Here is a 27,857-nt window from a genome sequence, read left to right as displayed (position 1 = left end):
AGTTAATTGGAATCTTTCCTTCTAGGGGTGTTTACATGTTGATTTGTTGCTAGAATATGGTAGTCTGATGGAGGTTTTTATCATATTTAAGGCCCCATTCGGACACTGACAGAGTTAAGGTTAGGGATGTTTTTATTATGCCTCCAACTATAAGTTCTTGAATTTCGGTGGCACAAAGTTGTGTAGTTTCTGTATAATTTGGAAAGCCTATACTCTTGAGAAGGTAAAAGTTTTCTCAAGTTAGCTTCTGATAGAAGAATTTTAATTGCTGGCAGACAACTTGTGTAAAAGGAATTGGCCTCCTCTAATCGAATGTGTTTATGTCATGCCTGCATGTAATGAGCACATACCCTTTTTCTTTAATAATCTTACTGAAAAAGAATTTGGGACTTTTTGGGAGGAACATTCAGGTGGAAAAGATGGCTGAGTTTATCTACTTCTCCCTGGGTACTCGAAGTACTAAGAGAATCAAAATGGAAATCAGAATTGGTTGAGGTCTTGCTGCTGCTGTTATTATTTTAATGGAAACTTTGCAAGGAAAGGAAATCCAGAATTTTCAGATTTGGACCAAAGTTGAGAGCGTTCTACTTATCAAAATCAGGGAATTATAGACTTATTGGTCTTTGATGTGCCAGAGAAATATTTTTCTTCTATTAGTGTGTCAAATCTATTTGCATCTCTTTACCTAAATGCTGCCTCTCTTTTGTTTTAGAATTGTGCGTTTTGACTCTATATTTGATGATCCTAATGAATGTAGATGTGACTCTGCCCTATGTCTCACTCAAAAAACAGAGGAAAAAAAATGGGAAAAACTGTGTTGGTTTAGTTGCGGCGATTACCACCAAAGTTCTAATGGATAAAATTCTGTTAATGTGACTTAGGGTTATAAAAAACTTGCCTATACCATTATTAAGAGTATGTTTGATGTAGATATTCACATCGGGCTCTTAGTGATCCAACCTTGGCCCAGTTTTGACACCATAAGCAGCTCTGTTATATATTTTTGCCATTGATGGGGCAAAGAGAACCGGACTGCTGCAATAGTTACAGTTCTGAGTTATAATCATTTATAGCTCGAATAGAAGGTTTTTTTTTTTTTTTTTTGATACAAGCGGACGATCACACCACTCTGATGCAACTATAGCCCAAAAAGTCAAAATATAAATATCGCAAAGTATCCGTAAGTACACATCTCCATAGCATTATGGTCAATTTCCAGTGTGATAAGTAACGAACGAAGTTATTCAATCCACGGCATTGTTTGTCTTTTGGTAGATATATCGAACAATCATCACAGAAAAATAATCTAGGGAGTCTCAGATGTCATGGAGCAGTGGATAAGCTCCCATCCGTTTCGTCTCATTCCAGATCCAGCCAATGATTGTGGAAGAATCATTCTTTACGACGATGCTCTTCATATGCTGCTTCTGTCATACGTAGGTGATGCCCGTCCAGACTGTCTAAAACTTCACTCTTGGGACCGATGGTTCAAATAGGTGCGAGTCCCTAGCCATCAGAAGTCTAAGATGGAAGATGCTTTTTACTTGCTATATCGAGGTTAGTTTTGAAATCTCAACAATAAGATAAATTTAAAAAACATAGTGAGACAATTAAGTTTTTTTTTTTTTTTTTTTGATGGAATGATAATTAGGTTTTCTGCTCGATTGATCTGCTCTCAATTTGATGCTGCTCTTTATCCTAGCCTACGACCAAGGAGATGCCTGTATTTAAAACTTGTGCCATTAAAGTTCTATTCTAAGTAGGTCTTTTTTTTTTTTTTTAAAATAATAAAATGAGAGTGTTCTTTCAGAAATATAAAGAGATGGTAGTGGTATCCGGATCTAGGAAGTCTTAGAACTATTTGCAATATTGTTCTGTGCCCTCTTTACTGTTGCATTCAAATGGGACCCAACCAACCAAATAAATCCAAACCTAAGGTTCCCATGAGCGTCCACAACTTAAAGTTGTATTTTTTCTTAGGGAAAAAAAAATATCAGTGGTTTGCATTAATTTCATCAAACAATGTGAGGGTATATTTGGTTGGAGAAAATTGACTTTGGAATGGGAATGGGCATATTTGGTTGGAGGAAGTTGACTTTAGAACAAAATAAAAATAAGTAACTTCCTATTTAGTCATTTGGTTGAGAGGAATCTGATTTCCATTCCAATATCAGAGAAAAATGATAATGTCACAATCCTCCAAAATTCAATTCCTATTCTTCTCTAATATTCAAATCCGATTCTCATCATGAATCAAATACATCGAGGGATATACTCATTTGGATTCTTATTCTACTTTATTCTGATTCCGATTCCGATTCCGATTTCTATTTCGATCTTGAACCAAATGCATTCGTGTACTAAGATTACCAATCGCAGTTATGCCCATTCCCACAATGGGCAAGTACAACCACTGTATCCCTGGCTGCATGACATGGTTGAGGTCGCAATCCAGATGATGATCTGGAGGACTCCATCTCTCAATCTATTTTTAGTTGACTCTGCTCGAATCATAGAAAAACCTAGTCTTTTGGTAGATAGATGGGATGAGGCCTTCTTATGCCATTATATCTTTTAAGGCAAAGGTTAGGAAACAATGTCTTTCTTGTTCTTGTTTGTCGAGGAAACAAACAAAAAAGACCATCATCATTGCTTTGAGTTTAATTTGCAGCGTATTGCTGCACCTCTTCGATTAGATGTGGCAAGAGCGGCTGGACCTAGTGGTGCCAGCCCTTACCACTCTAGAGTAGCCAGTCTACAATTGAGGTGCTGTGAATTTGCAAGGAAAGTTCATGAATGTCGGAGAAAAGATGGGGGTTCTCTGACAGGGGGACCCACTAACGACCAAGTTAATATCAGTCAGAGAAGGAAAATAGTAAGAAAGAGAGGTAGTGAGAGCATGTGAGAGGAAGAGAGAGAACCGTCTGTAGCGTCAATCTAGAACCCTTTTATAAGGGGAGGATTGTCTGGTGATTGGTTGCCGCCCACCGGAGAGGTCCTTTAAAAGAAAGGCCTTAAAGGGAGAGCTCCTTGACACCTCCATCACTGACTTCATTTAGGGCTTTGAGAACTGCAAGGTCCGCATGAAATACATGATGGTGCAGCTGGACTTGCACCGTCTCTGCCCTAGGCATAGTGGTAAGGAGGTGGGAGTCTTCTTTTGGGGTGAAAACTAGGTCTCTATCCAACTGCCCTTCTCCTTTCTTCTTCTTCTTCCTTTTCCTTTTTTTTTTTTGTTCAGTGCCTTTCTGGCACCGTCTTTTGTAAATATTTAATGAATGAAAAGGAAACTTTTGTCATGCGTACCCCTTCCATGGTTGCATTCTAACTCTTTTTTTTTCGCTGGTGTCACCGCGCCATAGAATGCACACCGCCATTTTGCAGATTTCGGCAAACATCCAATCTCCATCTTCAAGCAAACTTTATAGAAATTAGGCTCCCTAAGGAAATCATAAATTCAGATTTCAGTGTGAATCGGATCTCCATCTTTGGATGAACCTTTTAGAAATTAAGCTCTCCTAAGAAATCATAGATTTGGACTTGGGCACGTCTCCGATCTCCATCTTTAGATGAACCTTTTAGAAGTTAGGCTTTCCTAAGAAATCATAGATTCGGACTTTGGCACGCATCCGATCTCCATCTTCAGACGACCCATTTAGGAGTTAGGCTCTCCTAGAAAATCGTAGATTCGGACTTCGGTGCGTGTCTGATCTCCATCTTTGGACAAAACTTTTAGAAGTGAGGCTCCCCTAAGAAAAGATTCGGACTTAGGCATGCGTCTGATCTCCATCTTCGGACGAACCTTTTAGGAGCTAGGCTCCCTTAGAAAATCATAGATTAGGACTTCAGTACGCATCTAATCCCTGCCTTCGACACTCCGCCAACCTATGTCCGAAAGTTGCGGTATCTGAACCAAGGTGGCTTGATCCGCCAATCCAACCATTGGTGTTCGCATGAGTTTCCAAGTACTCTATCTTATCTGAACTGGTGCCAAACACCTTCCTTCTGCTCTCCTTTTGCCTTTTCTCTCTTTTCTTCTTCTCGTTAGAATTGGATTTGTATGTTGATAGTGTTGGATTTCTAGGTGATTAGCATACGTATTTTTTCATTTTATGAAACTACGCAACGAAAAGATAAGATTAAAACTATTTTAATCTAAAGCATACTTGGATCTAATCCTAAAATCACTTATAGATCATTTTAAACATTCTATGAAATAAATATTTTAAATCTGAAAATAAAATTAGATAAGAAAGAATAATTATCTTAATTGCTATCCTTTATTTTTACTCAGATCGGATCCGACGGATGCTCGACATTTCTATCGTAGCCGCACAAACGTCCAGCCTCTGCTGGTATCCATACGGAGATGGCCTGGTCGACGCATCAAAACCATCGGAGTGCTAGTATCTTGTAGGCCTCACTCCTTAACTTAGATCTGGACTACTTTTAAGTCTTGAAGAAAAATCCTATTGCACGAATCCTTCACGCTGATCTGTCAGGATCTGAACAGAATCCCAAGAAGAGGAAGAAGAACTCTTCTTCTTCTCTTACTCTCTCTCTAAACTCTCTCTCTAGATATGATCTAAGGAGGAGGTGTGGTGTGGAGGAGAAGAAGGGAGGAGAAGGGGTGTGGAGATGGGATTTATGGCAAGACTGAAATTCAGATTAATTGTTTCTCACTCATGCCCCCTTTCTCTTTTTGTTTTGTCGCACAAAACAAACTCCCACGCCCAAACCTAATAAGAATCAATCCTAACTAACTTAAATCAAATTTAAATTTAAGTTGGGATCAATCCTTATCAAAAAAAGAGTCCAAGAATCAAGGGAAGGCACTAACTTGTGCCTCCTCTCCTCTTCATGCACGCAAAGAGAAGGGGCATGATTTCTTGCACCCCCTCTCTCCATATAGTTAGCCAAAAGAGAGAGAATCCTAAGGATTTAAGGATCCTTGCAATCCTTTTTGATTTGGTTTCAAATTAGATTTAATTCGAATCCAATTCAAGTCCAATTCGAATCAAATTCGAAAAGACTGTCAAACCTGATCTAATCAGGATTGAAATTCAATTCCAACTTAGATAATTAAATCTAATTAACCTTAAATTAAATCAAGCTCAAATAAATTAAATCTAATTTAAATTAATTAGAACTTGATCCATAATTTAATTAAGTCCAATTACATTGCAAGACTTGTAATTAAGTCTCTTTGCTAATAATTAACAATTACTAAATATGTAACCCTTATATAATTAACAGTTTTTTAATTCAACCCATCAATCCAATTGATAATTTGATTATGATTTAAGCTATTAATCAGGTCATGCTCTTTTTATATGTGACCTTTCATATTATATTCTAACTGATAGTTAGACATACCATGATCTCCATCACAGTATCATCGAAACTCCTTTCGATGAGCTGGAATAATTTCAACTCATCCCAACAAAGATCGTTAATCAAAAAATGATCCTAGTGAGTTCTCACAATCCACCAGTGATATTTAGCAGCATGTAGTGGTAATCCAGCAAAGTAGAAAGATGAACTCCTATGTGTAGTTACCGTGTGATCGAGTTCTTCTATCGAGAGTTCTAACAGGATGCAGGTTATGAAAACTCATCAAATCCTAACCATCTGTCATATACAAGACTTAATTAACTTGAGTCCAATCATGTATCCCATAAAAAATTTTTTCTATTATCATACTGCTATGGTCATAAACTTAAAGACTCAGCTTCTTAAGTCGTATAGGACTACTCTACAACTACTAAGATCGATAGATCCCCTATAAATATACACCTACTCCTACAGCGAACATACTGCAGCCAATGAATATCACAAGATCCCCAATGGCTAGAGACTATATTTATGTATTGTTAAACTACAACAATCCTACTGTGAGCAGTCAAGGCACCGCAAATCAAAAAATTACTCACACAACTACAGTATCAAGATAATCAGTGAGTAGACATCCAAGTGACTTCTCATTCTTGATCACACTCAGTATCGTTGTTCTCTAATAATCACATGTACTCTCACTTCAGTGTCTCCATACTGTAGACTCAAGATCCATCTATCCAAAGAAAAGTAATCCACGCATTGATCTTGACGGATCAATCTCATCTCCGTGATGAGTCAACGATCGGAAGTAATTTAAAAATTAATCTATAATGACACATGTCTCAAATTTTTAACTCTTGAGAATATATGTCATTGACCATTAACTCTTTGGATAATTCTAGGACACATTACTCTAGAATGAAAATAATACTCATATTATTAATTCAATAAATTAAGTATAAAAGTATGTCCTAAAATTAATGTAATGTGTCAGTCAATAATTAACTTTTCAGATCATACATGTAACAAGTAGGCCATGTTGCTCAGGCATTTAATGCCAGGTGCCTTCACGATGGTGATGATGCATCGAAAGGGACATCTGGTACCTTGACCTCTGATGGCATGGTCTTTGGGGCCTCCCTCTCGGTGACACGTGTTTTGTGGCTAATGGGATAGTTAGAGATGCTAGGGTGTGACTCCTCTGTAAGAGGAGCCCTCTGTCGCTTGAAGCCGAAACCATCCAGTCACTTCTCCAAGATGTCGCTCTCATGGTTGTCGGTGCACTGTCATCGTTCGCCTCTGCTTGGTGCAATTTTTTTGCATCCTTGTGCAGCCAGAATTTGTCCAAAGAAAGTGTACTAGAAGGGAGTACATCAGGTCACTCCTACATTTGGCATGAGGGGTGTTGGAAATCTTCACCGTTGCATCCTCGGACCGTGGTGGCAACCGTCATGGTTGAATTAGGATGCCACTCCATGTGAGGGTCTTGGATCTTTTCGGGGGCCGCTTGGCCTTCCCCAATGGTCGCACAGCTTTTTGACCCTCTTGAGAAGTGCATCGTGAAAGCGACCGCACCCCAATGGGCCATGAGGTCGACATTGTCGAGTCCTGCAATTTTCATGTTTTCAATCCGATAGAGGGCCTTAACGGTAGTAGGGCTCATACCCTTCTATTCTTTCATTGTAACGGATCTCGTCCGATCGAGGTCATCTTGTAATGAGACTCTTTCTCCTAAATAAAATGCTTATTTTATCATTTGTACCTTATGTGTTTGTCTCGATGTCGTCACGAAGGTTTATTCTGGGGTGTCATCTGAATCCATTTGGAGCCATCTCCAACATCCACCCGATCTATTTGTGGTGGGCGACCGCATAAGGCTCGTGGTCTTCAGCATCATCCCGATGATCGTGTTCAGTCTGGCTGGATCTGTAGTCAAACCTCCTGCTAGAAGAAATGATATCACGATGATGAAAGTACAGGGGTTTGTATTGTCTACTGATGGCGTATCTGAGGTCTTTCTTTATGTCGGGCCAGTAGAAACTAAATGTCATTGTGAATTACTGACATGTAGGGTCTAGGTCCGTTCACTTTCATCAGTTGACTTGATATCCCTTGGCTTGGGGTTCGTCCATTGTGTTCGGCGGACTTTAATACTTTGGTTCATTCAAGTACAAGACTTTCAGATCGAGGGACATCGGGGACATCAATCTCATTGCAAGCTCTATAGTGATCGACTGTTCATAGCTAGTACAATATCGTTTTATCCCGAGCTCTTGTCTTAATGATCTATGGTGGGAGCTAGATCCCGATTCATCCGACGATGTAGCGGTTAGCAGTAGTTGGGAGTTTCCTTCACTTCGATGTTGTTGAGGATGTCCATACTTAGTGAAGGAAGCTTTCCGCACCCTTTTTGTCCTAAACAACAATGATTTTGGGAGCTCTCCGCTCGATCTTCTACTCTCCCAATTTCACTTCCTACTATTAGGCCTCGAGGTTTTACTCGTGGTATCCGAACCTGCAGGCCAGAGAGAAGGATGAAATGATGGAAGTATTGAGGAAGATTCTTTATCCCCTACTCCTTTGGCGATCGTTTGGGGCAATTCTCTCCTTATCTTGAAGCTCTATGGTCATCATCACAAGGCTTCCTTTTGTCACTGTTCGTCCTCTCTTTTTCTTCTTGAAGTCAGACTTCATCATCCTCGACCCGAGTATATCTTTGTGCTCAGATTATGAGGTTAGCATTGTCCCTTGAAAAGTTCTCATTGAGAGGAGAAACTAGGCGCTCACCCCCGAGTCCTTACTTCATTGCCCGTGTGGTGGTGGGTTCATTGAGGGCATGGACTTTTGGGATGGCAATGTCAAAGCATCCCAGATATCCTTCTCGGCAACATTCCTCCTCTCTGGATGATGGGGGAGGTACTATCCTATCCTTCGTCCATAGCATCGGGCTGTCGGAGCATGACATGGGCCAACTTTTCAATTGTCTAAGGGAGAGGGCTAACCCTTGTGGGAGGTCAGAAGATTGAATTCTTGTGTTCTCCCTAAGGATCATTGGGGAGGATCCGCAAAAGAGGGCGTCAGGTGCCTTCGTGGGTCAGAAAAATCTCATGGCCTTCTAAGGGAGAACTGATAGTCTGCTCTACCATTGTCGGTGAGCTCGATCCACTTGACACTCGGGAGGTCGCTTTTGTGGAATCCCAAGGACCTCATGCATTCGGCGTGGTGTGCTCTGGGTAATGATGGTGCTGCTAGGGCAAACGGCTTGGGTCTTTGTCTGTCGATTTGGATGATTTCTAAGACCACTCATTCGGTGATACTTATTGCCTGGCCAGCAGGAGTGGTTGGAAGAGTCCAGCTTTGGCCTTCCTTATAAAGGGCTCCTCCTCACCTTTAGGCCAAGGTTCGTAGGTGGCCTTCCATGTTGCAGTGATGCTATTCCATCATCGTCGGGAGACAGTGGGTATCTTCTTCATAGTCAAAAAAGTCTATGTCTTCCATCGGATAGCCACAGGGTGCTTGGGTGAAAATCGTTGTAGGGGAGGCTTTGGCTTGGCATGAAAGGTATTGAAAATCCTCCGCCGCTCTGATGAGGGAGTTGGTATGATGGTCATTGGGGGTTCCTTCTGAGTAGTACCCAATCGGGAGGTCTTCAGCCTCTCCACGAGGCTACTCCTCCCTCCTCACTGAGATAGTTTCTTCCATAATTTGGTGGGCCATCTCGGAGGCAGACATGTCTTTGAGAAATGCACCTGATGTGCTACTGAAGTGCCCTTCGAGGAGGCTGTGACCTTCACCAATGTAGTGCCTTGTGCAAGCATCTCCAACGATCCTAGGGTACAGCCTAAGTCCAATCCCATAGCGGATGGCCGATGATGCCGATGTAGCTCCCGTTTTGTAGTTCTCTTTTGTCATCGTTGTTTTTGTAATGATAATGTAGCTGCTACAAAATGAATATTCTTTTTTTCTTTCTCTTTAGCACTCTGGATGATTACTGTTGTAATATTTTGTGTGGCGTTGGGGGGTCTCTGCCTCACCCCTTATGGGTGCATGACATTCGTACAATGTAGGGACAAAGATTCTCCTCGTTCTTTCCTGTAGGTATGGAGGTCAGTAATGCGCTCACTATCCTTATTCGTGGATAAGGAGGGGCATCGGATTGAAGTTGGTGATGATCTTCCTGATCTTTTCTATAGGCGGATGTTGACGATGCACTCACTATCCTTGCTTATGGGCAAGGAGGGGTATCAGACCGAAGCTGGCGATGATCTTTTCGATCTTTTCCATAGGTGAAGGTCGATGATGTGCTCACTATCCTTACTCGTGAGCAAGGAGGGGCATCGAATCGAAGCTGGTAATGATCTTTTCGATCCTTCTTGCAGGAGGAGCTCGACGATGCGCTCACTATCCTTGCTCATAGGCAAAGAGGGGCATCGGATCGATGATGCCCTCTCTCGCCTTGTTGGCGAACAAGATGGGGGCATCAGTCTTGGAGTATCATCATCATAATGAAGCCGTCGGAGTGTTGATGTGGGCTCTGGATCTTGGGTGCCTTCATGGTCAAGAAGGCTTCGTTTACTTGGGGTCATGCGTACATATTCCCACATGCATCTCCGCCTACCAAGGAGTCTCATCTCTTTTCCGTCGGCATGCCATTCTGCCTACTCCATCCCTCCTGATCATACAAGAGGTCGATGGATGCATCGTACGGCTTATCCAACGGCTTCTTAAATCAGCATAGAATTCATCCACTCTGGGTGTCTCAAAAGGATAGTGGTTGAATTCCAAGGCTAGGGCCATCGTCCTGCTGATGGCTAACCCCACCCGACCGTCGGTTTGATGTTCCAATTTCGATCCTTCTCCCTAAGATTTTCCATTCACTAGGGGGCAGTAGCAGCTCTGGCTCATGACGGAGCTGACGGTCATGTGGTTGACCATCTCTTTCTAGGCACTAAGGGAGACTAAAATGAATAGTACGAAGCTTGTTTCACCAATCATGACCGTAGGTGGGAGGCTTAAGTCACATTCGGATGTTTGTTCTCCACCTTGACCTACCTGCATGGGTCCGACGGCCATGTCATGGGTAGCTATTGGTGGAGTCAAGGACCTAATCATTGCACTCCACTATAGCTGCTGTACGACAGGGGCAAGTGTTCGAACCCACTCTATCAAGGCGTTGGCCAACCATTCTCTCAGGAAAGGTCACTTCTTATCACCTCGCACACTAGGTGTGTCACGACGGAAGGACCGCCAGTGTGACGCAACGAGATGATTCGCAATCAAGCTGTCACTGCCTTCCTTCAGAAGTGGGGTGGTGTCTTTTTTCTAGTGCCAATCTGTTGCTACACCTCTCCGACTAGATGATGTGGCAAGAATAGTCAAATCGGGTGGCACCAGTCCTTACCACACTAGAGTAGCCGGTCCACGACCAAGGCACCATCAACCTACAAGAAAAGTCCACGAATGTTGGAAAAGAAGGTGTTCTCCAATGGGGGGATCCTCCGATGATCAAGTCAATATCAATCACAGAGGAAGAACAGTAAAAAAGTGAGGTAGTGAGAGTGTGTGTGAGAGAGAAAGAGAGGACCCCCTTTAGCATCGATCCGAACCCCTTTTATAAGGGGAGGACTGTCAAGTGATTGGTCACCGTCCATCGGAGAGATAGCCGTTGGGGGCCAAAATAGTGGGTATCAACTGATTCTGATGGAACCAATCTTCCACAAGTGGGAGAAAACTGCTATCGATCGTCAGATCGAAATGTCCCACACACTAGAGGCCTTCTAGAGCCCCGATGTGGCCCGCAGAGGACTGGTGCGGAGATCAAATGAGATTGGTGGTTGCCCGATGATGCAAATCTTGCCGAGCTACTGACCTTCCTTGAGTGGTTGGATGAGAGCCGAGGTCTATGGGGCTTTTTGAGACACCACCTGACATCATTTGGATCACACGATCTGGGTTGTCAGATCACGATACCATGTGCTCGTCGCATCTGCGTATGTCGGACACATCATCAGATGGACAAAATATGATCCAACACAATGAAAAGAAAACTTGAGGCATTTCATAGAAGCAGATGAAGCCCATCAGTTATCACTTATCTCCCTCCCTTCTCTCACCCTTCCTCCTCTAATATACTGTGCCCTTGCTCCTCTAATTTAATACAATCTTAATTGCCTCCTTGAGTAATCCCATATTTCCACTGTGTTGATGGCTGAAAACATAATCAAGTGTGCGTGCGGGCCCATTGCAACCCATGGCAGTCTATGGTTAAGCATATAGATATAAACTGTAATGACAAAAAAGCCAAAAAAGCTAGCTATAAAATTGAGAAAGATCCCATAGGTGGGGTGCAAATGATTTTCAAAAAACTCAATAACCCAATACAATTCTTATTTTATAGTAATTGGAAATAAATTAAAATATTGGATCACTTTGGCTTATCCAATTTCTTACTAGATTGAATTTGGATTTAGCTATATTCGAATCTGAAAATATGATAACCCAAATGTTGAAAACAATATACATATATAATATATATGTGAATGTATGAGTATAAAGAAGATTGGTAACATGATTTGTGTTCAACTCTTCATCATATTTTGATTCATACCTTTTTCTCATATATATACTGTCCTTGTCTCTCATCCTTTGCCACGTTATTTCTAATCATTTACTTTCATTGTTATGCTCCTTTCATATTGTAATTTTATGGGGATCCATATGAGTATGTATTTAGCTCCACATCAGTTATTCACTAAAAAGATCTTAGATACCTATACGGGATCAAGAATTCTAAATAATACATTCCGATTAGTCTTTTTAAATGAGGTTATGGGTTGTTACAAATAGTATAAATTAGATTCAGTCTATAACTCATGGACTAGGGGATACTGCAATATAGGTTCATTAGGCTGACCATGGGCCAATCATGGTGTCTATGAATGAATGCATGAATCTGGATCTTTAGCCTGATGAGGATGTTGGAGCTTAAATAAGGGCATATATGAGTATCCGTATAAGCATGTATTTAGTCTCACATTGGTTATTCATTAAGAAGATCTTTGATATTTATACAGGATCAAGGAACCCAAATAATATCTTATAGTTAGCTTTTTTGAGTGAGATCTTGGGTTGTTGCAAATGATATGAGAGTTGACCTAGCCCATAACATATGTGGATTAGGGGATAATGCGGCATGAGTTCATTAGGGCTAACCACGGGCTGACCGTATGTTTATAAATTGATGTATGGATTTAAACCCTTAGCTTGATAAAAATACCAAGGTTTAAATGGAGGGACTTTGTGATGATCCATATGGACGTATATTTTGTCCCACATCGATTATTCACTAGAAAGATCTTGAGTACTTATACAAACTAAAGAATCCAAATAATATTTTCTGTTTAGCCTTTTTAGGTGAGGTTTTGGATTGTTATAGCTAATATCAGAACCAATCCAACCTATAGCCTATGTGAATTAGGGGACACTACAGCATGGATTCATTGGGACTGATCACAGATCGATTGTGGTGTTTATAAATGGATGCATAAATTTATACCCTTAACCTGGTAAGGATGCCAGGGTTTAAATAGAAAGTTTGTGAGGATTCATGCAGGCTTGTATTTAGTTTCACATCGATTATTTACTGAGAAGAGCTTTGATACTTATACAGGAGTAAAAAATTTAAATAATAACTTTTGGCTAGTTCTTTTAGGTGAGGTCCTATGTTATTATAAATAATATCAAAGCCAACTCAGCCTATAGCCTATGTAAACTAAGAGATACTGCAATACGAGTTTATTAGAGTAGACCATGGACCAATCATAGTGTTTATGAATGGATGTATAGATTTAGATCTTTAACCTAATGAGAACACCGGTGAATAATCGATGTAGGACTAAATACATATCCGCATAGATTTTCACAAATCTATTATGATAAGAATCATTTTAATTTTAAAAATTATTGATTGTTAGTTAGTTGACCTACCAAAATCATATGATAAATTGAACCTCAAAAAAATTCAAACCCAAACATGAAGTCAATTATTAGTCCAATGTGGATTAAGACTGCAAATGGGTCGAGTTGACTCATAATCCGACCTGACTTGCTTAGACTCGATCCAACCCATTTTAAAAGACCCACTAGGCTGGGTTAGGTTCTAAAATTAGATCTATTCAATTTTTTGAATTGGATCTGGTTTTACTGAATTTAGTATTAGATCCAACATCTAAATCATAGAGCAAATCGAATGGGATTAGAATTCCAAATGCTCTTATGGTATTGTTATTTGTTATACAGTTTTGCTTAATTTGATTATGAGATTCTAAGAAATTATCTTTATACTTAGATTGTTGGTCTCTGCCAACTAATAGTATATATTGTGTTTATCTTGTATATGCTATCAAGATGAAGGCCATCAATCTATTTGTTTGTTATGATTTATTTACTTGGATTACGAAACAAACACTGCACCAAAAGTGGAAAGAATATTTCAGTTGTCAAAAAAAGATAGAGATATTATAAAAAATTGTAATGATCTTTATGTTGATTTCTATATTTATTTTTTCTCTCTAGATTATAGCTATATTTTAGTTAATTCTTAACAGCATTGTACCAAAGTTATTATAATATTTAATGGCATCCATTCATTTATGAAATTCTATGCTAAAGTTTTCTTAAATAATAATTGAGCTCTAGTAGTTAAAAATTATGGATTGTTTATAGATTAATAGCCAAGACAAAGTAATATTTATTTTATTTTATCATAACTTCTCATATGTTGGTCTATCATATAAATGGGTCCGAATCAGATCCAAATTTTTTAGCTTGAGATCGAATTATATATAGATCTGATCCAACTCAAATGATCCAGTGAGACAAAATTTTTGACCATGGATCTAATCCAATACGATCCGATCTTCTATTGGATTGTGTCCGAATCCAACATTAAGATCCGATCAAAGAACCGGATTAGATCGGAATAACTCATGATCCGATCTGATCCAACCTATTTGCACCCCTACGTGGATATGAGTTTGGATCTTAGATCCGAATAAGAATCCAAACTCATTTATTCTTATTGGGTTCATATGCAAATACAACATAGATCCAACTCAAATCCAATCTTCTTTAGTATTAGCAAATGGAGATACAGCTCAAATACACCTAATGTAATTCTAAAGGACAATTAACAATAAAATTTGATGGAAAGCTAGTTATAATATGAGCCATGTGAGATGCTATCCAATCAGCAATATTACATTTTTAAAGGATAATTAACAGTAAAAGTAGGTGGAAAGCTAGTTGTATCATGAGCCATATGAGATGCTACCGGTCAGCAATATTGTTCCCCTCTTTAAAAATATGAGATGCTTGAAAATGAACTAGCTAATGGGACATTCACCAAAACATCAAGAAGTACAGAATGAACATCTGAGTGAGGTCAAGGTAGCTTATCTATCCGGTCAATAATTAATTAAGAATAGTGTTCGAATCTATATATATATATATATATTTTGATTATCACATGATTAATTACTAATAATTATATAAAATAGATAATAATTAATATTATTTTTAAAATAAATTAAAAAAATAATAATTTTAAATTTATTTTTATGTCGAAAATATTATTCATTGTGAACTAACAGTATATCAGATTTTAAATTCGATCAAATTCAAATCCAGTAAACTCAAATCCAACTTAAAAAATGGATCGAATCCAATTTTAAAATCTGACCGATTTCATGAATTTTTTAAAATGAATCGGATCAAGCTAAGTAAGCCGGGCTGAATGGGGTCATGGGTCGATCTAACCCATTTGCAGCCTTAATTATTTTATAAAAAAAAAAAAAATCATCCAGTATGATTGTAGTTTTCCACGGCTCTTGATGTGGAGTATTGGGTGGCCTGAAAATATGCAGGTATGATATAACAATATGAACTTATGATTTTTTTTTTGAAAAAAAAATATAAAAATTTATATTTTTTAAATAAATATTTTTTAGATAATATTTAGATAAAAAATAAATAATTGAGTTATTGAGCATTGAAAGAGGAATGTATAGAAATTAAAAATAAAATATTTTAAAAATAAAATTAAATATTTATTTTATTGACTCATCAAAAAATGATTTAGTTTTTTAGATAAATAATTTTTTTATTTTATAAATAAATATTATCTATGGGTGTAAATAATTTATCCTAAAAAAAAATGAGAACAGAAATAAGTTGGGTTATAAGAAAGTTGATTATTTTTTAATAATATTTATTCATAAAAAGACGTCACTAAAGGTGATGAGCCCTGCGCCCTATTTTTTTTATTTTTTTTTGTCTCGTTGCGGACATCTGATGAAATTGGAATTCTACTTGGTTTTGAATCTATGTTAATAAATAAATAAACCCAACCTGTTTAAAACGAACAACTGGTGGGCCCACAAGCCCAACTCCCAACTCCGGTGGCGAGATCCATCACCCTTTCACGTGGGAAAACCGGCAAAGCACGCAGATTTTATTCAACAACTAATCTATTCTCTCTCTTATATAAATAACAAAACCCTAATCCCGAAACCTCACAAGCTCCATCACCCAATTTCTCTGTGAAGCGATTCTACTCTTCTTCTTGAGGGGCGCCATGGCTGAAGGCGAATCCACACCCACCTCCGACGACCTTAGCAGTGAGTCGTCTCTAAATGCTCTCCCATCCTAGGATTTAATTTATAATTTTCATCCCTATTTTTATCCAGTTGGGAAATCTCCCACTTCTTGCGATTCTTTTTTTCTTTATTTGATCCAAGATCACAAATCTTGGCTTTATCTTTCAGGAAGATTCGATAAGGTTTCGATCAGGGGTGGCAGCAAAGGAAGATCCCCTTCTTCGATTAATGGCGGGTATCGATCCAGCGCTTCGTCGGCAAGCTCGACGCGGGGCTCGCCGGCTTCCGATTGGGCCCTGACGCGTGGGCAGCACAGCCGGCAATTCAGCAATCGGAGTTCGAGATCGCTGGAGGAAGGAGATGATGGAGACGATGTGGCGGGGGCGGCGGAGACGGCCAGGGCCAATGGAGGGACTCCGTTGTCGAGGGATCAGAGGGAGGCGATAAGGTTCTCGATGGTAGGGAGGAAGAAGGACTTCAAGCACATGGAGAGGGTCGATGGCCGGTGGATCAATGTGCTCGAAGGGCTCGAGCTTCATACGGGTGTTTTTAGTGCTGCAGAGCAGAAGAGGATTGTGGATTGCGTCTATGATTTTCGGGAGAAGGGGAGGAATCGGCAACTCAGAGGTATGATCTTGGATACCCCTTTTGTGCTTTTATTGTGGTGATAAGAACATACAGGATCTGGTTAGTGTGATGCCACTTGCCAAGAGTTTTTATGTTCTTGCACTGCGTTGTGTCATACTATAATAGTTATGAAAATTTGAGTTGCTTTATCGTGATAAGGTATAACCTTGATTTTGTGCTACATGTAATTTTACTTGTGGTTCCGATGTGTATAGGTCGATGCAAAAATTTGCTATTGTAGTATAGAAAAATTTATTAATTACATGGAAGGTGTAGATTGAGGCATAATATTTGCTTTTATAGGGAAAAAATCATGGCATGGACAAGAACAATCGTAAACTCTCTGATGAATATCCTATATGTGGACTGACACTTGGGAATTTTGTTAAGTTTAATGTTAAGATCTCTCGATATATAAGCTTCTTGTTGGCATGAAAAGTGCAATAGAATTAGATGTAATCAAGACCTTTACCCTGCACGTGAACTATTAGTTAGAAAATATGTGCAACATATTAATGTTATGAGCTTTTTAGTTATAGGATAAAAATTGGAGTGATGGAAAAAAAATGCGACAGGAGATTTATTCAGAGTCTTCCTTTTTTTTTTTTTTTGGGTCCTATCGGATGTCTCCAAAGAGATCATTCAAAAGATTTTGTATAACCTTATCTGAAGTTTTAACATATGGTTCAGTTGATGAAACAATTTTTCTTCTTTTTTCTTTTTTTTTTTTTTTTTGAAGCCTGTAAAAGAAATCCTTCGTGGTCTGGGGGGATCTCCTGTCCTTTTATGTTTATAGCCAGACTCTTTTAATCACCTTGATTAAAATTGTGGCCCCGTTAATTAACCAGACTGCATCATTGAGGGAAATTAACATCCCATGATAAAGAGTATAATATTCTGTCCCCACTTTGCTCGGTCACTGCATGAAGGACAATAGACATTAACACTTCACACCTAATGTTCAATTATCAATCATGAGTTCAACACTTTCTTTGAAAAACACTTCACTGACATTGACTGGTTCTGGTATCTAAGTAAGCTCTAGAGCTGGCATTGACAGCTTATACTTTTAGCTATCTTTATTCCTTGCAAATTTTCTAACTAGTATAGAATGTAATCAAAGCTCTTTTTCTGAAATTCATTTTTCATTTTTAAGGATGCTATCATCAATTTGTTTTCCTTTCGCCCAGGCTTGCAGAACATATGGTGCATGGAATAATGAAATCTTATATCCATCAAAACATTCCCTGTTTTGTGCAATATTTGTTCTCTTGTGTAATATTGGGTAACAGGGAGGAGAAGGGTTATAGCTAATTTTCTAGTTGCATGCCGGTTGAGTGTGGAGGAATTATGTCAGGGTGCCCTGTTGATGCACATGCATCAGATAACGTCCACACTCCATGGAAAACTTGTTCATTAATTTCATTTTGACTAATTTAAAAATAAGAGTTAGCAGACTGTTATATCAACTTGTTAAGAACGTTTGCAGTTACCATATGTTGCAATGAATGGTTACTGTGTTGCACATATGTAACTAATATACAAGCTACTGCTATCTGAATCTCTATACTTGATTTTGTGTACTAAATTTTATGGTTTTGTTTTTCAGTCACTTGTGTTTCAGTGCTAAAATATGGAAAGTTACGTATTGAACTATATTTTATAATTTTTTCATATTTTTAATGTAGAATTGCATGGATACTTAACTTTTCATTCGCTGATTTAAACTTTTATTTTTTGACCCTAGAACGCACATATTCGGAGCCACGAAAATGGATGCGCGGGAAGGGGCGTGTAACAATACAGTTTGGCTGCTGCTACAACTATGCAGTGGTATGTGTACTGCTTGCCCAAGCTCACAACATTTCCACCTTTATTGCTATGTTGATGGATGTGATTCTCACCACAAATTATGTACTCTGCAGGACAAGCATGGGAATCCTCCAGGCATAATACGGGATGAGGAAGTAGATCCCATTCCGCCCTTATTAAATTCAATGATCAAGAGAATGGTTGCATGGCATGTCCTTCCGCCTACTTGCATCCCTAATAGCTGCATCATCAACATATATGATAAAGATGACTGCATTCCCCCTCACATAGATCATCATGACTTCGTCCGGCCCTTTTGCACAGTCTCCTTCCTATCAGAGTGTAATATTTTATTTGGTAGAGAGCTTAAAATACTGGGACCAGGAGAATTCTCGGGATCTACCGCAATACCTCTACCTGTCGGGTATGCTAATTATCTCCTTTTTTTGTCACTGCAATGCTGCTTTTGTTAACCATTAGTATTAATACACATACCTATGGACAAGCTTAACTACGGTGGGTTCAAAAAAGCTTAAAATATGATTTTGCCTTTTTTTCCTTTCTTTTTTTTTTTTTTTTACTTTGCAGTTCTGTGCTCGTCTTAAGTGGCAATGGTGCTGATGTAGCGAAGCATTGTGTGCCAGCTGTCCCCTCCAAAAGGTAGTGTCTATACTTGAAGTTTCTTTCATGCAGTTTATTTATGTGATTGAGTTATTATGTCTGCAACTTACTGCCATTTCTAACCACTTCTATCATTACCAATTGCACAGGATTTCTATTACGTTCAGAAAGATGGATGACAGTAAGCTTCCTTACAAATTCTCACCTGACCCAGGGCTGCAAAATATTCATCCTCTTCCATATCCACCAAGAAAATCCCCAGTGCAACAAGTAGCTAACCAACGTTCTCCAAATCAGCAGCAAATCACTCCACAAGCTCCAGTTCTGGGTAAGCATATGAATGACCACCGGAGCCATCAGTCGAAGGGCCAGGAGCAAGGAGAAATTGCTGGGCTGGCTTCCAGCAGCCCCTTTAACTTGGGTTCAGATGATTTTCCTCCACTGGGTTCTACTTCAATAAATGGTCGATCAAACAAACCAAGCCGACCATTACGACAGTAACCTGAGCAACAGAAACTTTAAGATATTTTTGCAGTCATATGTTAGTCATATTTTGTTATTTGTGTGATATGCAACCCGTTACAGAAGTAGCCTGAGCAACAGAAACTTTGAGATATTTTTGTGGTCATATGTTAGTCATTTTTTGTTATTTCCATAGTATGTATGTTGATCAGGTTGTAATCTATCTATCATGAATGTTGACGTCATACTTAAATAGTACACATACTACTAATGATGAAGTTTTGTGGCTGCTGTACAATTATATGTGATCCCCAATCCTTATCCATAAGTCCTAAGAAGTTACATGGTTTAGATTTAACAATTGCTTCACATTAATGATGTTTAAGATGTTGTGCTATTATGGTTCTACTCTTTCTAGTAGGAAACTTCTACTAAAAGTGATGTAATTGCTTTAAAAACTTTTAGAAACTTGAATGCTCACTTGCATTCCAGGCAGTTCCTTAGAAGTATTTTTCTTTAAAAACATACGCTACTCCATACATCTGCACAGATTCCTGATTCTAGCAACCAAGGCTCGGTAATGGCCAGAAGATCCAGCCATAAAAAACAACATAGAATTATAGAAAACCGAGAGTGAGTTGAGAGGAGAAATATTGATTTTATGGTCGTCGGTGAACGGTTTTCTTGGCTGGGAATCATACGGATCCTCGAGGCATTTCGTTTATCGTCGACAAAATGTTGGAAATTTGAACAAGACATGGGCATCCAAGAGGTTGCGGTGATACGTTTAAAATTGAAAACCGTTCCTGTCCCCGGGATGGTATTTTTCAAAATCAATAGAGGAAAATGCCTTAGAAACTGGTCCTCGTACTTATAAAACAGAACAGATATCAGCAGTCCACTAGTTAATGGTCCTCGTACTGTGCATGTTCTGCGTGGATCATGCTAGTAACATTTGGGATATCATGCAACTGGATGGTCCTAACGCGAGCGAGTCAGTGGAATGCTTTTAGAATAATGGGAGTGATTTAGGTCTGCTGGTGGTCTGCTGCAGCCCCTGACCATTGGATCACCATCGTGATCTTTAACTGGCAGGGGGCTTTGATGCAGTGTTTGGAGCTCCCTCATATCACAGATCTCAAAGCTCACCAATCATGGATCACAATGGTGATCCAACCATCCCTTCTGTATTGGACCGTCTGCTGGTCCGATGAGCTTTCAAGCCTCAACTCTCCCATGTGGGCAATGGGAGGCATAAAAGATGGTGCAGATTAATAAGCCCTTGATCAATAACAGGTCATTTAGGGGGCTCTTAGCCAGCCAAATCATTATGTAGAAATTTTGTTGTGCACGTTAGATTTAGATATAACGCATCATGCTATGTATGGTTTGGAGTTCAGAATGCTAAGGATCTAGATGGTACTCTATTCCTGAAAAATGTAAATTTTCTTTTCTAAATATTTGTATTTATGTAGTTTATAAGCATCGCTGTTCACCAAACTAATGACAGATAAATTAGAATTTGCCCTCCTTATAAAAGAAAGGAAGAGAGGCTTCACACATTGTGATTATCCAACTCTAAATACTTGAAGACGCTGATGCACCACCCAATACTTGAAGCCCAAACATCTGAGCTAAACTGAGGGATGTGATCTGAGCTCTTAGTATCTTATTATAGATCATTAGGCCTCTCAAGCTTGATTAAATCCAGTGATTTTTCTTCAGCCAGCTCATTGATTTTCAGTTGACTTGAAAAAGCTGATAATCTCTTGATTTTGTTTATTTAAACAATAAATAAAAATTTAGATAATTCTGAAACTACGATACCATGTGAACTGTTTCATGCAGCCCAAAACAGTGGTGAGCAACAGGAAGGGACGCTGCATAACTTTCCAGCAAGCTTGTGCCCAAGGAATTCAGCAACATCTTTTCAGTAGTCTAGTGCAAACCAGACATGATCATGAATCAAAATATGATCCCAAATTGGTTCATATACTAAAGCACTGCATCTATGAATTACGATGTATCTCAATGCATTACCAACAGTTGGTGCCGCATTGGGCCTTCAAATAGTTCAATGAGCACCAGACCTACCGGGGCCATCCACCATTTCTGTACCTTAAAGAAATTGAGAACTAAAAAAAGGACAAGCAATCCACAATTCCTGTACCTTGAAGAAATTGAACTAAAAAACGAAGCAATCCACAATTTCTGTACCTTAAAGAAATTGAGAACTAAAAAGACAAAACTTTTGGTGTTCCAGAAAACAATTATGCCATTGCAGAAGCCAAATGCAAGAGAACCATAATCAAATATTTGGTCAAAAAAGATACGGTACCATAAGATCGCTTTATGTAAAGAAAATATTAAAGCTGTAGTGAAAAGAGCACTAATTCTTCCTTAAAAATCTAAACCTTGACCTGAGGAAATGATATCTTCTATATGCTATTAAAGATCCTTTCCAGTCATTGACATTCAATTACCTTTATTCTAGCCAATGGAGTAGACTCATACTGCTCCGCCAACTGATGATACAAAACCACTTCCAGAACATGTATAATCTTCAGGTAACAGGAATAATTGAGATGATGTATCATTCATGTAAGCTGTTGAAGATAAGTGTGATGTCTTGTGGTTCACGCAAGTCAATGGTTGGTGCAATTCCTGGTATCCCCTCGTAAAAAGATTTAACGTCAACTCATTTACCAACATAGTGTTTCAGGAGTCAGGGTCCTGGAAAACTAGAAACAGGCAATGTGATGATTACGGTAGATACACCATTTCTTCTATTAACAAAACAGAATTACCATTGAGAAATTTTAATCCCAATTCACTATCCAACAATTTGGCAACATCTTCGGTTGAAGAAGATAGATGATGTCAAAGGGAATAAGGTTTATATACAGAAGTATATGCTTCCCCATATCCAAAAGTAGTTACTGGTGATCAAGGCTCATTCATCAGGCCCAAAATCATCATCGGATGCACCTTCCAGAAATGAGCCAAGAGACTTGCGCAATATGTTGAAAGATTTGTCATCCTGGATCAGATTGATATAAAGTAGCATCACTGGAAAGTAGATTGTAGGAGAGTGAAATAGATGCTGAACTTTGAAATTACATCACTAGAAAAAAGAATATGAAATCATTTCAATGCATCTATATTTCCAAAACAGACAATCAAATATGTTGAGCAGATTATTTCTGAAAATAACATATTAGATTAAAAATCTACAATTGAATCTTTTCACATTTTTCTGCCTTTACAATTGATGATATCTTTATACACAAGTTTTATATAGAAACCAGATTCTTATATCCAGTATAAATATATAAGTGATTGTTAAACACCTAGGTATAATGTATAAAAAAATTGGTATAACAATGCAGATCATAGGATCAAAATTATGATAAAAACAGCGATGCAATGCACGAAACTTCCACCATTGAATCCTTACTCCCACATGCAGAAAGGCTGTTATCTGTGTTTTGAACCTGTAACCTCTAGGCCGTAATGGAGCAACCTTACTGTTGCACCAAGACTCACCCTCAGGATGAAAATTATAATACATCAATATAATTTTGCAAATAAAAGCAGATAAAACAAATGGAGACCAGGAGAAAATCACAAATGACTGTCTGCTAACTTAAAACATCTCTTATTCATATACCTGCTTCTTCCTTTTCAGAGATTCTTCTGCTCTGGCTATCTTCTCGGCACAAGCCTTCTCAAGGTCCGACAGATTAGTTTTTTCCTTCTTCCCTGAAAACTCCAGAAGAAATCTAAAGCATTGAGCATCTGCTGAGAGTAGTATGGATGGATCCCATGTAACCAGAAAAGAACACGGATACTCACGCTGTTGTTCATAACGGGCATATAGTTTATCCTTCTCATCTTCGTATTTCGAAAACAGTTCTGCAGAATACACCAAACTAGCGCCTAATACTTTGAAATAGAAACAAGAATATGTAACTGAGTTTTACTGAATGATAAGGGAGAGAGAAAAATCTTAACCAACATATCAGATTGGTAGATAATACATTGCTAAAATAATAATAAAAGTAATTACAGGCACCACAATATAATATCCTTAACTTTATTGCTAGATTTCTGTCAAGAAAGGTACTGCCTACAGAAAACAGGACCAGGAGACAAATACCAACTCATTTTGAAGGCAGGAATATCATTTTACTTATATCATTTTGATTCATTACTTGGAGATTGCAAGGATCCCAAAAGATGCATGAAAATTCTAAAGCAGATTAAAGAAATTGAATGTAGATAAGAATGATGTGTCCCATCATAGGACAGACAAATATGTCCCCTGAGAGCTCTGGGCCTTGCACAAGGTACATTTATTAAGCTATCCAATTTTAACTTTAAAAGAATTCTATCACCAAGGTTAATAGGCAATTTTATGCTCGTGTTCCCCCTTTTTTTTTTCTCTCTTTATTTGAGGGAAACGGGGGCGGAGGCCACCATCTACTGAAAGAGAGACAATGCCTCCAAACGAAGGTATGGGAAGCAACAGGATCCAAAGAAAAATTCTGATAATGAAAACAAAGGAGACTGCAAAAGCCAATCCTACTCTGCCAAAAACTTGGGCTTGGGTTTACAGAACACTTTTTCCATGGAACACTTTCTACTCTTTTGCAAGAGATAAAACTTTGAAAAGGATGACATAGTAGTAGTTGTTCATTTGCTAACAGAGAATATTGAAGTTTGCATAGAGATTCCAAAAGTGTTCAATGGAAACTTTCAGAATTCTTTTTTTAAATTTTTGGGAGAAATACAGTGAGAATGCCACCATTCAAATTTGAAACTGGGACCTTTCCCCAGTGCATGTGCTGAGGAAAGGGATGCCAACCAGCAGATCCAAAACCAGTTGGCCAGAGAATAATGTTACACACACTCCAAATATAGTTAATATAATAATCCACTTTGCTATAAATAGATGTTCAAGTGCCTCATCAATTCGACTGCACTGATGGAGTCATTTAGTAGAAGATGACGAGCCATGTATCAGATGCTTTGATTTTATGCTCTGTAGTGCTTTTGATGTTGCCACTTCTCCTAAATGCAGATTACAGCATATTTCGTGGTTGAAATTTTTGGCATAATAGACAGACTATGAATGGTCACATGAGCAACTCATTTGCTGGGATTGTTCCAGACAAAGTGATAAACTGCTGATAGCAAACATAGAAGCTGTGCTTATTTGAACAGAAGAGTTGGTACTTACCTTTCAAATTCTGCATATGTGCGACTTTTTCCCTGCAAAAGTTCTCATAAGCTGCTTGAAACTTGGCATATTCATTTTTCAATGAGCTCTCGCACTGCAGTTCTTGCATGTTAGTAGACCATCACTAAAGCTTAATGGTATAATTACTGAAAATAATCTTCTATTATTTATGTTATAGTTCATCAAACTATTGTTTAGGCACCTCTTTAGAAATCTTTGAAAGAGCCTTCAGAATACCCTGCCTGCCCCATCAAAAGAGCAAATCAGTACAATCAAAATGTGTAATTTGTGCGTTATATTAGCTGTTAAGCAAAGAGTCATTATCAAGTAAACAAGCCTTGCATGAAAAACAGTACTAACATGCCCAAAACAACACGCCACAACATACATCAAGAATCGCATAATCATTGATCTATGGTTTTAGCCAGTCAAAAGACATCATAAAACTAATAATTTTCAAAAGTAACACTAAAGAATGTGTAAAGTGCTTCTTACCTGTCCTTCTCAATTTTCGTCTTTTCATCATTAATGACAGATCGAATCTCCGAAGCTACACTGTTTGAAAAGCAAAATTACCAACATGTAAATGATCAGAAATAGTTATTACTGGCATTCAGAATTAAGCCATAAAATCACTAAATTGCAATTCAGATGCAACCAGTTTCTTTTCCTGTGATCTAGTTTAAAGCTCAAGACAACTATTTCTTTTAAGGCATCACTCAAATCTCTAGCTTTTGGGCACACATAATAGACAAGTAAAGCAAAAGAAAAAGTAAAACAGAATTATCTATTTTGGTTGGCTAGCATAGACTCGGCAGCTTCTTTGTAGTCCAGTAGCTAACATGAACATCCAACCACTTCTGACTTTACCATCAAAAGGAGGTAAAAGATAATATTAAGTCCCACTTCTTGTTTTCCTAGTCCAAGTGTCCAACAAGGTATATACATTTATTGGGTAGCTTGTCTATATTATTACAAGTAATTATTCAGATAATCTAGTATTACAATCTACAACCATCTTTATGTAATTAAACAAAACTGATGGAAACTTCAAACTGAATCCAATGAAGTGAACCAAAATATAATATTATTTTCCTAAATTCAGAAAATTTTATTAATGCCTAGCTATAGCTACCCAATAAGATTCAAATCAAATGAACCAGATAGCTCTGCACTCAGATCCCACGTAGACATTAGAAATAAAAAGGATCACGAATAAATACGTAGCTTCAGAAATAAAACCTGAATATAACACAAATTTTTCATTGAAATACAATGAAAGCCTCCGATCTTATCGAAACAGCAAGGGTTACCTCCCAATCGTTTCCTCATTCTTCTTCTGCCCATCTTTCTGGGCTTTCTCTCTGATCTGCTGCAATGCTGTGAGGATCTCTTTGATATCACTGAAATTATAAATAAACCAAAACGATTTCTACCGCAACCCTCCAAGGATTCAACTCTGTAGTTTAACAAAAAAGAAAAAAAAAAAGAAAAAGCATGAGAAGTACGAGATCGGACCTGGAGAGATCGAGATCTTGGTCGAAATCAACGTCTTGTATCTCAGTATTCTTCTTGGATCTAAGCGATTCGGAGCCCGATCCCCTTCTCTTGCCGCTAACTTTAGCTATCGACATTGGAAATCACCAGGAAAACGAGCTTAAAAACCTTCAGATCTCGGATCGAAGAGCTCGGAAGTATGACTCCGAAGCCCTGAATTATGGTTTCGAAACCCTAATTCTCTGGAGATTCGTCGAAGAAGGCGACCCGAAGCAAGGAGTGGAGGGAACTGAAGCAGGCTGCGGTGGCGCCCAATGTCGAATAAACGAGAAGAGAACAGTTTCGTCCACCTTTTAGAACCCATCGAGGTGCTAAATTACGGAATTACCCCCAGGAGGCGCAGGGAAGTAGTCTGTAAACGTGGGATTGCCGGCGTGGGTTTGTTCATGAAGGGGTATTTTGGTCCTTATGCGAATAATTTTGAAAGCACCCGCCGCTTTTGTCAGCGCTACCGTTACATCATCTCCGGAAGTTGAGTAATCAGGACCGTCCAGTGTGTCAATGATAGCTTGGCAATTTGGCATGTGCAATGCGGATCATTGCTAATATGATGGACAAATTTGATTGAAAAAAAGTTAAATACATATCGTCGCTGTTTTGAAACAAGTTAAAAAGAGACCCAGCAAAAATGGAGCAAACATTTTGATGATGACTCTATAATTGGTGTTACACTGGTAAAATGAAATTTAACACACTTTTTAATGTAATACAAAAGGGTTGCATCAATATAGCTGGCCCTAGAATTATAATTCAACTTTTGAATTACATGATAATGTGCTATGAATTGATTTGTATTGTATAAATTCACGGTATGCTTATATGCCGAATAATTTAGATAACCTAGATCAAGTTTCATTTTGGTTCTTTTAAGCACTTGGGGACTGGTGTTTATCTTGGCCAAGATTTCGGTGCATATACTTTAAGTACATCCATGCACTCCATCATTCAATGATGTCTAAGATCAAATTCAAACCAAATCAGGATTTCAATTAATATGATATGGGCCTATCTTTCAAGCACAATTGCCATGCATGTGTCATATTCCTTTCAACATGTTACTATGACTAGTGTTGATATGTTACATTCCTTAATACTATTTGTCCTCCAGTCCAAAATAAGATTCTCTGTATATTCTTATATCATGATTATATGCACCACGTTTTATTTTACATCATGAATAAAGTGCCATTGCATTTTTCATTCTCTAAACATGTTTTTTCATGTCAAATTGTAAATATAAGATTTTTGACATATATAAATTCATTACTTGCTTTCACATAAGTTTAATTATTTATTGGGGCAGCAGAAGTAAAATCATATTATATTTCATAACACCTTTTTCATTCCTCATTTGCCGATCCTCTTAAGAATCGTCGGTTAATCACCTTGAGATTGTAATGTAAGATAGGAGAAGCCGTTGTTAAGCGAGCTCAAGCAGTAAAAAAACAGCTATAGCGTGTGTCCGCGCGCGTGCGCGTTGTGCCCTCTGAAGAATGTACTCCTCGGTTCATTTGCTGCCCTATCTACAGTAAGCAGAGAAGTTT

At 38.4% G+C, this 27,857-nt stretch overlaps 2 protein-coding genes across 3 annotated transcripts; one reads left to right on the top strand and one right to left on the bottom strand.

Moving 5' to 3' along the window:
- The first annotated feature begins 15,860 nt into the window (after window positions 1-15,860).
- On the top strand, window positions 15,861-19,812 carry LOC105038053 (RNA demethylase ALKBH9B). The gene is made up of 6 exons (XM_010913743.2): window positions 15,861-16,013; window positions 16,161-16,619; window positions 18,367-18,452; window positions 18,545-18,855; window positions 19,020-19,091; window positions 19,202-19,812. Exons 1-6 carry the CDS (start codon window positions 15,971-15,973, stop codon window positions 19,551-19,553), a joined length of 1,323 nt encoding a protein of 440 aa, XP_010912045.1. The 5' UTR covers window positions 15,861-15,970; the 3' UTR covers window positions 19,554-19,812.
- A 2,095-nt stretch (window positions 19,813-21,907) lies between these two features.
- LOC105038054 (uncharacterized) lies at window positions 21,908-26,561 on the bottom strand. 2 transcript variants are annotated; one of them, XM_010913744.4, is made up of 8 exons: window positions 26,275-26,561; window positions 26,070-26,159; window positions 25,252-25,311; window positions 24,959-24,998; window positions 24,757-24,850; window positions 23,370-23,459; window positions 23,185-23,276; window positions 21,908-22,554 (listed from the first exon to the last, which is right to left on the bottom strand). In XM_010913744.4, the coding sequence occupies exons 1-8, from the start codon at window positions 26,388-26,390 to the stop codon at window positions 22,468-22,470; spliced, it is 669 nt and encodes a 222-aa protein (XP_010912046.1). In that variant the 5' UTR covers window positions 26,391-26,561; the 3' UTR covers window positions 21,908-22,467. The 2 variants fall into 2 exon arrangements, with proteins under 2 accessions (XP_010912046.1, XP_010912047.1); XM_010913745.4 differs by having other exon boundaries at window positions 21,910-22,554; window positions 23,370-23,429.
- Between the last annotated feature and the right edge of the window lie 1,296 nt (window positions 26,562-27,857).

Source organism: Elaeis guineensis, chromosome 1 (genome assembly GCF_000442705.2).
Source record: "Elaeis guineensis isolate ETL-2024a chromosome 1, EG11, whole genome shotgun sequence".
Lineage (NCBI taxonomy): Eukaryota > Viridiplantae > Streptophyta > Magnoliopsida > Arecales > Arecaceae > Elaeis > Elaeis guineensis.
Note: the sequence above shows the minus strand (reverse complement) of the source record. Positions and strands in the feature narration are given on the sequence as shown.

Bases quoted from the DNA above. Each gene is read 5' to 3' on its own strand.
- LOC105038053 (XM_010913743.2), top strand. From the start codon at position 15,971: ATGGCTGAAGGCGAATCCACACCCACCTCCGACGACCTTAGCA. The intron at 18,453-18,544 runs GTATGTGTACTG...TGTACTCTGCAG, and splicing joins GCTGCTACAACTATGCAGTG to GACAAGCATGGGAATCCTCC. The intron at 18,856-19,019 runs GTATGCTAATTA...TTTACTTTGCAG, and splicing joins GCAATACCTCTACCTGTCGG to TTCTGTGCTCGTCTTAAGTG.
- LOC105038054 (XM_010913744.4), bottom strand. From the start codon at position 26,390: ATGTCGATAGCTAAAGTTAGCGGCAAGAGAAGGGGATCGGGCTCCGAA. The intron at 24,851-24,958 runs GTGCCTAAACAA...CAAGAACTGCAG, and splicing joins TTTCAAAGATTTCTAAAGAG to TGCGAGAGCTCATTGAAAAA. The intron at 22,555-23,184 runs GTATATGAATAA...AATCTGATCCAG, and splicing joins CTCTGAAAAGGAAGAAGCAG to GATGACAAATCTTTCAACAT.